The 12,638-nt window shown below is 44.9% G+C and overlaps 1 protein-coding gene across 2 annotated transcripts in view; it reads right to left on the reverse strand.

Moving 5' to 3' along the window:
- The window catches only part of drosha (drosha ribonuclease III), a 215,037-nt gene that overhangs the window by 167,251 nt on the left and 35,148 nt on the right, over window positions 1-12,638 (reverse strand). For both annotated transcript variants that reach the window (XM_083652258.1, XM_083652257.1), the window contains exons 12-14: window positions 11,496-11,570; window positions 4,603-4,772; window positions 2,350-2,474 (exon numbers count right to left, since the gene is read on the reverse strand). In XM_083652258.1, the coding sequence (XP_083508384.1) occupies window positions 2,350-2,474; window positions 4,603-4,772; window positions 11,496-11,570 (370 nt within the window). The remainder of the gene's footprint in view (window positions 1-2,349; window positions 2,475-4,602; window positions 4,773-11,495; window positions 11,571-12,638) is intronic.

Genomic DNA, 12,638 nt, shown 5'->3' on the forward strand with positions numbered 1-12,638 from the left:
CCTTCCATCTCTGCCTCCTACTCTCTCTCACTCTTGTCTCCTTCCATCTCTGCCTCCTACTCTCTCTCAATCCTCTTGTCTCCTTCCATCTCTGCCTCCTACTCTCTCTCACTCCTCTTGTCTCCTTCCATCTCTGCCTCCTACTCTCTCTCACTCCTCTTGTCTCCTTCCATCTCTGCCTCCTACTCTCTCTCACTCCTCTTGTCTCCTTCCATCTCTGCCTCCTACTCTCTCTCACTCCTCTTGTCTCCTTCCATCTCTGCCTCCTACTCTCTCTCACTCCTCTTGTCTCCTTCCATCTCTGCCTCCTACTCTCTCTCACTCCTCTTGTCTCCTTCCATCTCTGCCTCCTACTCTCTCTCACTCCTCTTGTCTCCTTCCATCTCTGCCTCCTACTCTCTCTCACTCCTCTTGTCTCCTTCCATCTCTGCCTCCTACTCTCTCTCACTCCTCTTGTCTCCTTCCATCTCTGCCTCCTACTCTCTCTCTCACTCCTCTTGTCTCGTTCCATCTCTGCCTCCTACTCTCTCTCACTCCTCTTGTCTCCTTCCATCTCTGCCTCCTACTCTCTCTCACTCCTCTTGTCTCCTTCCATCTCTGCCTCCTACTCTCTCTCTCACTCCTCTTGTCTCCTTCCATCTCTGCCTCCTACTCTCACTCCTCTTGTCTCCTTCCATCTCTGCCTCCTACTCTCTCTCACTCCTCTTGTCTCCTTCCATCTCTGCTCCTACTCTCTCTCACTCCTCTTGTCTCCTTCCATCTCTGCCTCCTACTCTCACTCCTCTTGTCTCCTTCCATCTCTGCCTCCTACTCTCTCTCACTCCTCTTGTCTCCTTCCATCTCTGCCTCCTACTCTATCTGTTTCTCTCCTCCATGTCTCTTTTTTCTCCGTGCCAAGTCACTTCCCACCTTCCTCGCAGTCATCCCTTGTGATGGTCTAACCTTCTGTCCTTCTCTTGCCTTCTTTCTCCCTCGTCTATCCTTCCACCGCATCTGTCGTTCCATCCCCCTCTCCCTGTCGTTTTCTGTCAGCGTCTATCCTTCATCCCTGCTCTCTTTCAATCTTGACCTCCCACACGTCCTCATTCTTGCCTCAGTGGGTCCTGATAGCGACAGAGATGCTGGAGTGGCAGTCCTGATAGAGACAGAGAGGCTGGAGTGGTGCCGTGGCCCCCGAACACAAATATGTCCAGTGGGTTGCCGGCGGGGAGGAGGAAGACGGTACACAGCCTCCTCAGCGTTCTGCACTAATATAATATATGCAGCTGCTGTGTCCGAGGCTGCCTCTCTGTGGCATTACCGCCGCCATCGATGGCGAATTGTGCCCTCGCTACACGCATCATTAGCAATGGCAAGGAAATCCTTTCCGCTGGTCTCTTTACTATTCGTTTCTGCATCGGCTAATGATGTCCCCGTCTGTCCATAAATTTGTCGTCAGCTGCTTTGAGAGGTTTGACACGGCGGTGGGGACACGCGGACGCGGCCGGCTAAAATGTAGCAACAGGGGAGAGAGAGAGGACATTAGTTGGAGGACATAAGCAAGCCAGTGCTGCCCAAATGGATTTTATAATGATCACTGTCTCGTTTGCATCTTCATCACCATCGCTTTCCTCCTCCGCCTCCTCTTGATTGTCCTAATCCAAGACTCTATCTTTGAATTTGAATGAAGCCAGTGGCTTTAAATGTAGAATGTGCAGACACAAAGTACCGGGACCGTACAAGCCACAGACTTTTGATTGGCACTTGCTAGGCATGTTGTTGTTGATGCATCTCCGAACACCTCGGAGGAGACTACAGTTGAGATGATCTAATATACTGCTTTTGTTAATTATGCGGCAGCACAGTACAGTATTCCCTATTGAAGCCCTGTGGCGTGTGTGTCTGGCATTACTATTCACAAGACATAAACCGTAGCTCGGGCGGGGAAGGCGCCCAGCCAAGGCCCGGGACCCGTGACGACGCATGTGAAAATGTCACGCCACTCGTTTCCTCATCCTTCTATCACCCTTTCTGTTTTTCTCTCCGCCCCACTCCTTGACACACACCATTCTCACTCTCCTCGACCGCGTCCTGGGAGAGCGGCAGTGAAGAAGGAGAAGGGGGACCGAGGGAGCCGTGTATGCGTGTGTATGTCTGCGTCTAAGTGTATGATCTTTGAGTGTGAAATCTTACTCAGGGCCATGTACACGTGTGTATGTCTATGTGTATGATCTGATCTCTGTGTGTGTATTCTTACTGAGACCGAGGGAGCCGTTTACATGTGTGTATGTCTGCGTGTAAGTGTATGCCTCTGTGTACGTCTGTGTGTACGTGTATGTTCTCTGTGTGTGTGTGTGTGTGTAATCTTACTGAGGGTCTCCGGCGTAGCTGAGCTGAGCGGGCCGGATCCCAAAGTGAACAATGATGGGGAAGGTGATGACGTCTGGGTTGAACTGCTCCCTGTCCAGCTGGTCGATACGCACCGAGCTCGGCTTCTGAAAAATTAATACATAAATAAATACACACCACAATGTGGGTTCCCAGTTCCCACACATTTTCATGGATACAATTTCAAAACTTTTCCATGACTTTTCAAGGATCCATAACAGAATTTCCATGTAATGCGAGGCGGTGCCTCGGAATCAATACCATAAATTATTACTACACTGAACAAATAGGACACACGTCTTTATATTGGATTGTAGTGCTTTACAATCACTGCATCACATGACATGGAAGCTAATGAAATAAAACAGGAATTTTCCATAAAAATACAAGAAGTGCTAAAAATCCAATATAAAGTGGTGTCTTATTTGTCCAGTGTAGTAATACATTAATTACACACACACACACACACACACACACACACACACACACACACACACACACACACACACACACAATTTTGAAATGCCACAACTTTTCCAGGTGGGAACCCTGAAAGCTGTGGCTTAACTCATGCTATAGGATCAACACATTCCTAGCTACAAAGGAGCAATCATTCAAATTGTATCTACTAGCAATATGTGCAATGTGCAACAAATAACCCATGCCATAAGGGTTGTCTGTCACAGCAATGTAACCAGATTCTGTGCACAACAAATGATAAAGTGATGTCAGGATTGGAACAGTGAGCTAACTTCGAACGCCCTTATCAGGGAGGAGATTGACAGAAGCAACATGTCCTCAGTCGACTCTCAAATCACCGTTGTCGTGTCGGGCGTTTTGTGAGATCAGAGGAAGGGGCTGTAGCATAAGGTGTGATGAGCTAAACAGCAGATGGCTCGGGGCTCGCGCTCACCTTCACATTAGCCACGCTCGCTCTCCATGGGTCGCAAACAAACTTTGATTTGGGAGCGAGAGGTCACAAGCCAACTTTGATTTTCCCTTTAAAACCACATTATAATCAGGTTTGATTGGCTTGCTGATTGGCCTGTTGACACGACTGACGTGAAAACACTGAATGCCAAATTAGATTGCAGCTTAGCTTAGCGTTCACTGATTCTTTACCTATGCTTTAATGTGACAGTTGATTGAAGGTTGATGTTGCTTCTCGACAACTGTGCAAGTAATTTGAGTGCTCAAAGTTTGATTGCCATCAACCTTTGAAATACAGTCATACCTAACCTTGACATGGCACAATAGGTGACACATTTTGTTGACTTTTATGGCTCAAGTCGCCAACAAGTTCTGAATACTCGTTTGAGATATTACATGGAAGAAACACATTTTCAATTTCAAAATCATCCATAGTTTCTCCAGATTTAAATGTATTGGCTGGTCAACATGTCAACTAAGCTATCATGTGGCATGACAGTAGCTAGGTACAAATTTTTTTTTATTGATACTGTAGGTGTATCCGGATCCGGACTGGCTTTTTCATCTGGAGAAAACATCTGGAGAAATCAAATGTTATGCTCCAGTAGTTTTCCAAGCTTTCCAGACCTGCGTAGGAACCCTGGATTCAGGTTCAAATAACTATTTTAGTTATTAATGCCTCACAACCCCCCAACTCATCATAAAAGGCTTCAGCATGACAAGGCAGATGACAGGAAGGCTGACCTTTCTCTTTTCAGCAGATAGGGCGAGACTCTATGCATGCCCCTTCTAATAGACTCTGTTTGACTGGCAGGCCAATCTCTGACTTGGGGCTAGCGATGGTATGCTATTACAGCCCCATATATCTGGAAAACCAAAATGTAACAATTCAGTCCTGCCAAAAAGAGGGCTTGACTCAATAACTCACCCACACCAAGGGTCAAGCAATCATGTCCATTGTTCATATGCAACCTTTTAGCTAGCATGTCATCTTCACCCCTTCCCCAGATACAATTACATCCTCTAAAAATATAGGACAGGCAAAAAGGTTAACCAGCTTCATCTTGACATGAAAGCTTCGGCACGAATAGCGCTGAAGACAACAAATGCCCTTGGAGATAATAGGCGAGGCTTGCTCGTGTCATAGGCTAACAAGAGCAGCCTCGGTCTCTCGCCGCGCCGGGGTGTGGGGTGTGGGGGGCGGGGGGGGGGGTGGGGGGTGGGGGGTGTTGGGGCGACAAACGCCCTTGAAGCCGGCAGACGAGGCCGGCCTCCTGTCATATAACCGACACGCCGGGGCCTCACCATGCCAGGGTTGGTAACGATCATGCCCTTGCACTCCTCTGCATATTTCTGCCACTCCAGCTCCTCCCACTGCAGCATGTCTGCGATCTCCTCCTCGGGGACCAGGGGCTTGCTGCTGCGCAGGAGGTACAGCAGCACCTGATGCATGGACAGCACCTCCTTCCCGCCATCTAACAGATGAAGGCAAGGCAGACGCACGTCAATGACCGCATGCATGGACAGAGGCAGAAAAGCACCAACCACAATGGCTGCACGATTAACTCATTCAGTGCCAGCCACTTTTGGAGAACGGATGCTCCCAGTGCCAGAGTTTTCAGAGCGTTTTCAGTGATTTCTCGAGGCCCACAGAATATTGTGTGATATTACTATGTAAACACCGAACACGCACAAGAACGAGCTGGCTCTATTGTATCATCAGCAAAAAAAAGTTTATTGATACCATTTTCCGTTCTTTAGTTATGAGCCGGAGAAGATAGGTTGTTTTCAGCGTTTTCAGGCTTTTCAAATTATTAGCTGAGATAATCCGCCTTTTGTGAAATGCAGCATTTCAAGCACATTCACTGAGTCTGAAGATAATATTTTCTGATGTAGTGACGTAGTTGTTGTGTGATGCCCTGCGTGCACCACCCCCCTCCCCCCCTCCCCCCGTAAACTCCTCCCCACACTGCACACAGCCTCACGCAACCATTATATTTTCGGAGTGCTGCGTTTGTGTGCTGCTGTCGGCTCTCAGCGCCACAGCAGGGAAGAGCCAACCCGGATTGCTGAATGGTTTGGCGTCAGGGGCTGCTTTCCTGGCTGCTAATCGGTTGGAGAAACTATACAGACAGACAGACAGACAGACAGGGACAGAGGGGCTCAGTTGTGAGCGCGGATTGACTCCTGTTCGGAGCCAATGTCAGCTCCCGCGACAGAGCAAATGGCTCTGGGAGCATGCATCGGGTTGTCTTTGATCCACGGCTTTTAGGCTGTTTCTCGGACCTGTCTCTAATCTGGACTGCACCGAGCAAGCACTGTCGCCACCTAATGAGTCCGTAAAATAGGTTATACACCTCCAATAGCTACTATAGTTGTACAGGAGCTGCGGAAGGCTTTGATCGACGTCCCACCGTCAAAAAACGCATTGGACGTCGAAGGACGTCCGTGGCATTCTACGTCACTATTTAATTGGACGTCGAAGGACGTCCATGGCATTCAATGAGTTAATAGGGAAAGAAATAGGCATGTACATTAGGGGTGCAATCGGAACAAAATGCATGGTTCGGTTTGGTTCCATACGACACGACACAGTGGTGTCTAGGTTAGGTACGTCTTCACTACAGCAACAAAGTAGAAACGCCAGAGAAATGTCCTTGATTAAAAAATATATATATTTATATTTATTTATTTGACTTCTTTATTGTATTATTTTCAGTCTAGTTTCAAATTTTATTTCAATTGACAATGTTTTTAACAGCTTTTGTCTTTTTCGTCTCAGTTTTAGTTTACCATGACATCCTCGTTGAAGACTTGAACTATTCAGCAGTGAAACATTAATTCGGTTTGCAATGCGTATTGAACCTAAAGCGTCATGCCTAAATGGTTCGGTATGAATACACATATTGTTACACCCCTAATGTATATAATATACTGTAAGTAGAAATTGCATTCTTGACAGCTGCAATTTGTGAACTACAAAGAGCCAATGATTGTTTTGTGCAGGGAAAATGTTTCAGAAAGCTACAGTAAACCATTTATTCTTTGGCTGTGCAGAATTCCTGGCCCACAAGCCAAAGTTCATGTTGGAGAAAACCTTTTAATTCTAGTATCTGGCATAGGTGCGAGTGTACGCACACACACACGTACACACGTACACAGAGAGAGAGTGATGGGCAGGCACATGCACGCAAATACAGTAAACCCTGATACATCAACAAGGTCAAATGGGACTCATGCAATTGATTGACCTCCATTTTAAGTGTTGTTCACATAAGCCCCGTTCACACATGAGACCCAAGTGGCAGATTGAGTGTGTGTGGTAATGGTAGAAGTTTGTGTTGTTCATGCAAGACATGCCGTTCCGCCAGATCTAACATAACACTGCAGTTCACACAGCATCTGAAAGGGGCCTTTGTAACATAACACTGCAGTTCAAACAGCACCTGCAATGGGCCTTTGTAATGTAACACTGCAGTTCACACAGCATCTGCAAGGGGCCTTTGTAATGTAACGCTGCAGTTCAAACAGCACCTGCAATGGGCCTTTGTAATGTAACGCTGCAGTTCAAACAGCACCTGCAATGGGCCTTTGTAATGTAACACTGCAGTTCAAACAGCACCTGCAATGGGCCTTTGTAATGTAACGCTGCAGTTCAAACAGCACCTGCAATGGGCCTTTGTAATGTAACACTGCAGTTCAAACAGCACCTGCAATGGGCCTTTGTAATGTAACGCTGCAGTTCAAACAGCACCTGCAATGGGCCTTTGTAACGTAACGCTGCAGTTCAAACAGCACCTGCAATGGGCCTTTGTAATGTAACGCTGCAGTTTACACAGCACCTGCAATGGGCCTTTGTAATGTAACACTGCAGTTCACACAGCACCTGCAATGGGCCTTTGTAATGTAACGCTGCAGTTCAAACAGCACCTGCAATGGGCCTTTGTAATGTAACACTGCAGTTCAAACAGCACCTGCAATGGGCCTTTGTAATGTAACGCTGCAGTTCAAACAGCACCTGCAATGGGCCTTTGTAATGTAACGCTGCAGTTCAAACAGCACCTGCAATGGGCCTTTGTAATGTAACGCTGCAGTTCAAACAGCACCTGAAAGGGGCCTTTGTAATGTAACGCTGCAGTTCACACAGCACCTGCAATGGGCCTTTGTAATGTAACACTGCAGTTCACACAGCACCTGCAATGGGCCTTTGTAATGTAACGCTGCAGTTTACACAGCACCTGCAATGGGCCTTTGTAATGTAACGCTGCAGTTTACACAGCACCTGCAATGGGCCTTTGTAATGTAACGCTGCAGTTCACACAGCACCTGCAATGAGCCTTTGTAATGTAACGCTGCAGTTCACACAGCACCTGCAATGGGCCTTTGTAATGTAACGCTGCAGTTCAAACAGCACCTGCAATGGGCCTTTGTAATGTAACGCTGCAGTTCACACAGCACCTGCAATGGGCCTTTGTAATGTAACGCTGCAGTTCACACAGCACCTGCAATGGGCCTTTGTAACGTAACGCTGCAGTTCAAACAGCACCTGCAATGGGCCTTTGTAATGTAACGCTGCAGTTCAAACAGCACCTGCAATGGGCCTTTGTAATGTAACACTGCAGTTCACACAGCACCTGCAATGGGCCTTTGTAATGTAACGCTGCAGTTCAAACAGCACCTGCAATGGGCCTTTGTAATGTAACGCTGCAGTTCAAACAGCACCTGCAATGGGCCTTTGTAATGTAACGCTGCAGTTCAAACAGCACCTGAAAGGGGCCTTTGTAATGTAACACTGCAGTTCACACAGCACCTGCAATGGGCCTTTGTAATGTAACGCTGCAGTTCACACAGCACCTGCAATGGGCCTTTGTAATGTAACACTGCAGTTCACACAGCACCTGAAAGGGGCCTTTGTAATGTAACACTGCAGTTCACACAGCACCTGAAAGGGGCCTTTGTAATGTAACGCTGCAGTTCACACAGCACCTGAAAGGGGCCTTTGTAATGTAACGCTGCAGTTCACACAGCACCTGAAAGGGGCCTTTGTAATGTAACACTGCAGTTCAAACAGCACCTGCAATGGGCCTTTGTAATGTAACACTGCAGTTCACACAGCACCTGCAATGGGCCTTTGTAATGTAACACTGCAGTTCACACAGCACCTGCAATGGGCCTTTGTAATGTAACGCTGCAGTTCACACAGCACCTGCAATGGGCCTTTGTAATGTAACACTGCAGTTCAAACAGCTATGTTCCACCACACATTCTGGGCCAAGTAGTCAAATCTCTAATCCTAAACCACCTGGACTATTGCTCACCTGTATGGTCATCTGCATCAAAGAGCACACTGAGGAAACTACAGATTGTCCAGAACAAAGCTGCCAGACTTGTTTTACATTGCCCCATAAGAACAAACACATACAGCATGCACTGTAAACTCTCATGGTTAGCAGTTGAGAAAAGGCTTGCCTTAAGCACAGTCACATTCTTTAGCAACAGTATTTACACCACCAAACCCCAATTCATTCACAGTCAAATTGTCAAATGCAGGAACATCCATAGTCACTTCAGCAGAACAGCAGTTGACGACCAAATCATATTACCTCGCCCTAAATCAAACGCCTTGAAAAAAACAGTCATTAGAACAGCTGCCCCCATCACATACGTCAATCAAACAATAAATCCTCTTTCAAATTCCATTTAAGAACACATTACTTAACAGGTGATCAATAGTCCAGCTGGTCACGAGCAACTCCATTTGTCTTCTCCCAAATGTATGTACAATGCAACTTGTAACTAACAATGTAAGAATCAACCCAAAATGCAAATGTGTTATATTACACATATCTGATATATATTATGTATTATGATACTTGTAAACATCACACAAATGTGATCGTATATACTGTATGTATATAAGACTTGTATTGTATTGCATTATTGTATTGTATTTGGACCCCAGGAAGATTAGCTGGTGCCACAAGCATCAGCTAATGGGGATCCTTTTTAAATAAATAAATAAATAAATAAATAAATAAATAAATAAATAAATAAATAAATAAATAAATAAATAGCAGTTCACACAGGACCTGAAAGGGACTATTGACAGAGGCTCACACAAACAGCCCCTGGAAATCTGTTGGCCTCTCACTCCTGGAAATGCATTAAGACTAGGGCTGGGTAAAATATATATATATATATATCGATATCAAATCGATATCCATTTGAAGGAGCTGATATCGATTAATAAACCCCAATATCAATTTTTTAATATAATGCCTTTTCCCGTGGATGCTTGATGCTTTAACCCCGGCAGACTTGCGTGGTTTGGTTCTTAGCGCAACGAGATCTTGAAACAATTAATATTTTTTAATAATGCACCAAGTTAGAGGGTTCCTTGTACAACTTACAGCATTAGTTATTTAATAATCTCTTTCATATACAAGCAAAATTGGTATTGTAACTGAAATATTGATATTGAATTGTATCGTATCGGGACATTGTGTACCGGAACCATATCAAATCGGGAAATCAGTGACAATACCCAGCCCTAATTAAGACAACAATAACTACCGTAATCATAACAAATGCATACCCACACACTCTCTCTATCACTCTCTCGAATAAAACAAAACAATGCTCACTTTATCTCATATCACATTAACCCCACACCCCCTCTGTCCAGATCACATCAAAAACATTGGACTGGACTTTTCATAAATGCAGGCCATTTTCTTCTCTTTTTTGCTTTTGTAAAAGAGGTGTTTGCACTAGACTAAATTGGTAGAGCGCTAAGAGAGAAATTGTCTTTTGATGGAAAGAATGTAGGTGGTACAGCTGTCATAACAAAACACTGTGGCAATAGCACAGTGCACCAGCACCATCATGTGTATCAAAGATGAATATCATGCAGCTGCACGGGAGGTCGGTCTGTCACATGTCAGATGTGTCACATCAATGGCGACATAAGAACACACCACACCACACATGAATGGCTACATAAGAACACACCACACACATCAATGGTGACATAAGAACACACCACACCACACATGAATGGCTACATAGGAACACACCACACACATGAATGGCTACATAAGAACTCACCACACACATCAATGGTGACATAAGAACACACCACACCACACATGAATGGCTACATAGGAACACACCACACACATCAATGGCTACATAAGAACACACCACCACACACATGAATGGCTACATAAGAACTCACCACACACATCAATGGCTACATAAGAACTCACCACACACATGAATGGCTACATAAGAACTCACCACACACATGAATGGCTACATAAGAACTCACCACACACATGAATGGCTACATAAGAACTCACCACACACATCAATGGCTACATAAGAACTCACCACACACATCAATGGCTACATAAGAACTCACCACACACATCAATGGCTACATAAGAACACACCACACACATCAATGGCTACATAAGAACACACCACACACATCAATGGCTACATTAAGCAGAACATCTTGGGAGTAAACATCACTCGTGTTTAGACCACAACGCTCTCGCATAAACGGCAAACTGTCGTTGCGTTCTGGCCTTTGGTTCTGTGTTTATACACAGCGTTTGTGATCAGGATTCACGTGCAGTGACCGGAGCTGCAAATGTCATCACCACTAACTCCGAGTAGCATCAAGCCAGCCAGAATAAGACTAACCCTAACAATTCCATTTAAGAAGCTTCACAATAATGGCAATTAAATAAAGTAATGGCCTTATTGATGCATGTTTTTTGAGTGATCTGAAATACACAGAATACATAGAACACAGACAAATTGGAGAAATATATGCTGCCTTTGAAAATTCTATTTTGACCGTTCTGTTTTTTAAATTTACCCAGTAATAAAGTATGCTTTTATTTTGAAGGTAAAAGCACCTAGCTTCCGTTTTTCGGTCTATTTCTAGCGGGATTGATGCAGCTTCACAATATTAAACTTTAAATCAATTATCCACATCATAGATGACACAGAAGTCAGCTGCAGATTGGTTGCATTACAGAATGAGAAAACCCAGTAAAGGCCTACAAAAAAACCTGTTATTTATGCAGGGAGCGTTGTTGTGTAAACTAGGCCTAAATTGGAGAAGCATGCACTGCCACAGCTGACCACAAGAGCGAGACAAGCAGCAAAGTTGTTTTGAGTCTCACCAGGTAAGAATCGCACAAAGCGGGGCATGAAATGGAAGCGCTGGCATCCGGCGCCCTCGTTGTCAAAGTCTGGACCTGGGGAAGGAAGCAGGCACAACCTGAGGATCAAGTCTGAGACACGCTTCATACAGGTTTAATGTCTTTACAATAGGCTAGCAGCTTGTCCTCTCTCCTTGTGACTACAGAGCTAAATAAAGAGTCAAGTTAATAACATGACCGTTTGGAGTTCAAGACACTGGATAAATCACACCCTTTTTCAAAGGATTATGAAACAAAACAGGATGGAGTTAGTTACGGTACGTTATGTGGAGTTTATGGACTAACTTATCTGAATCATGAATAGATGACTGGATATGGATGTAACTGGATGTAAGTTACGTTAAAGTTAACACGTTCGTTGTGTTGTTCATTCAGAGTTGGCAAAGTCCACATAATATTCTGTCGGAAAACAAGTCAGGTTCAACAAAAGCATTGTGACGTTTGTTGCAACGTGAGGCAGAGTTTGGCAGTCGCTCGGTAATATCTTTCAGACTCTGTGTGATTCAACACAACAGCGTTGTGCCTGCTGTCATGAAACTACGGTAGTTTTCTTCCAAATATATACTACCGATATCTTTTGAAACTGTCACAACCGTAGTAACGGGACAGGAGTGTAAACACACAACGTGCCTCTTCGCCATCGTTATGGAGCGGTAAAAGAAAAAAAAAGAAAAAATACCGATAGCAGCACCGAAGGTCCAGGACCTTATTGATACTCCTGGTACCGACCAAGCCGGAACTGGTACCAATTAATACCGGTGCTCGGTACCCATCCCTACCTACAGTAGAAATGTATTACACTAGCAGGTTTTACATGTTCAAGAGGGACATTTTAAATGTGAAATCTAATAACATCTGAGAGTTTTTACATTTTCAATTGCAACAATTTCTTATTTTCTCTAAATAAGTTCAACTTTTTAGTGAGCAGTTCTGCTGCCCTTTGGGTCTATTTATTCCTGAAAAATGCCTTGCAGGTGGAGGAAGGCCGACGCTCCAGGCAGCTCCGTCCTGAGAGCCAGAGAATAGTTTACATTTTACCACAGTTTCCCATTCTCAGCACTGGAGAGACAATGTTCCCCCCCACATTACTGTCATGTTACTTTG

This window comes from Poromitra crassiceps (assembly GCF_964638095.1).
Source record: "Poromitra crassiceps genome assembly, chromosome: 2".
Taxonomy (NCBI): Eukaryota; Metazoa; Chordata; class Actinopteri; order Beryciformes; family Melamphaidae; genus Poromitra; species Poromitra crassiceps.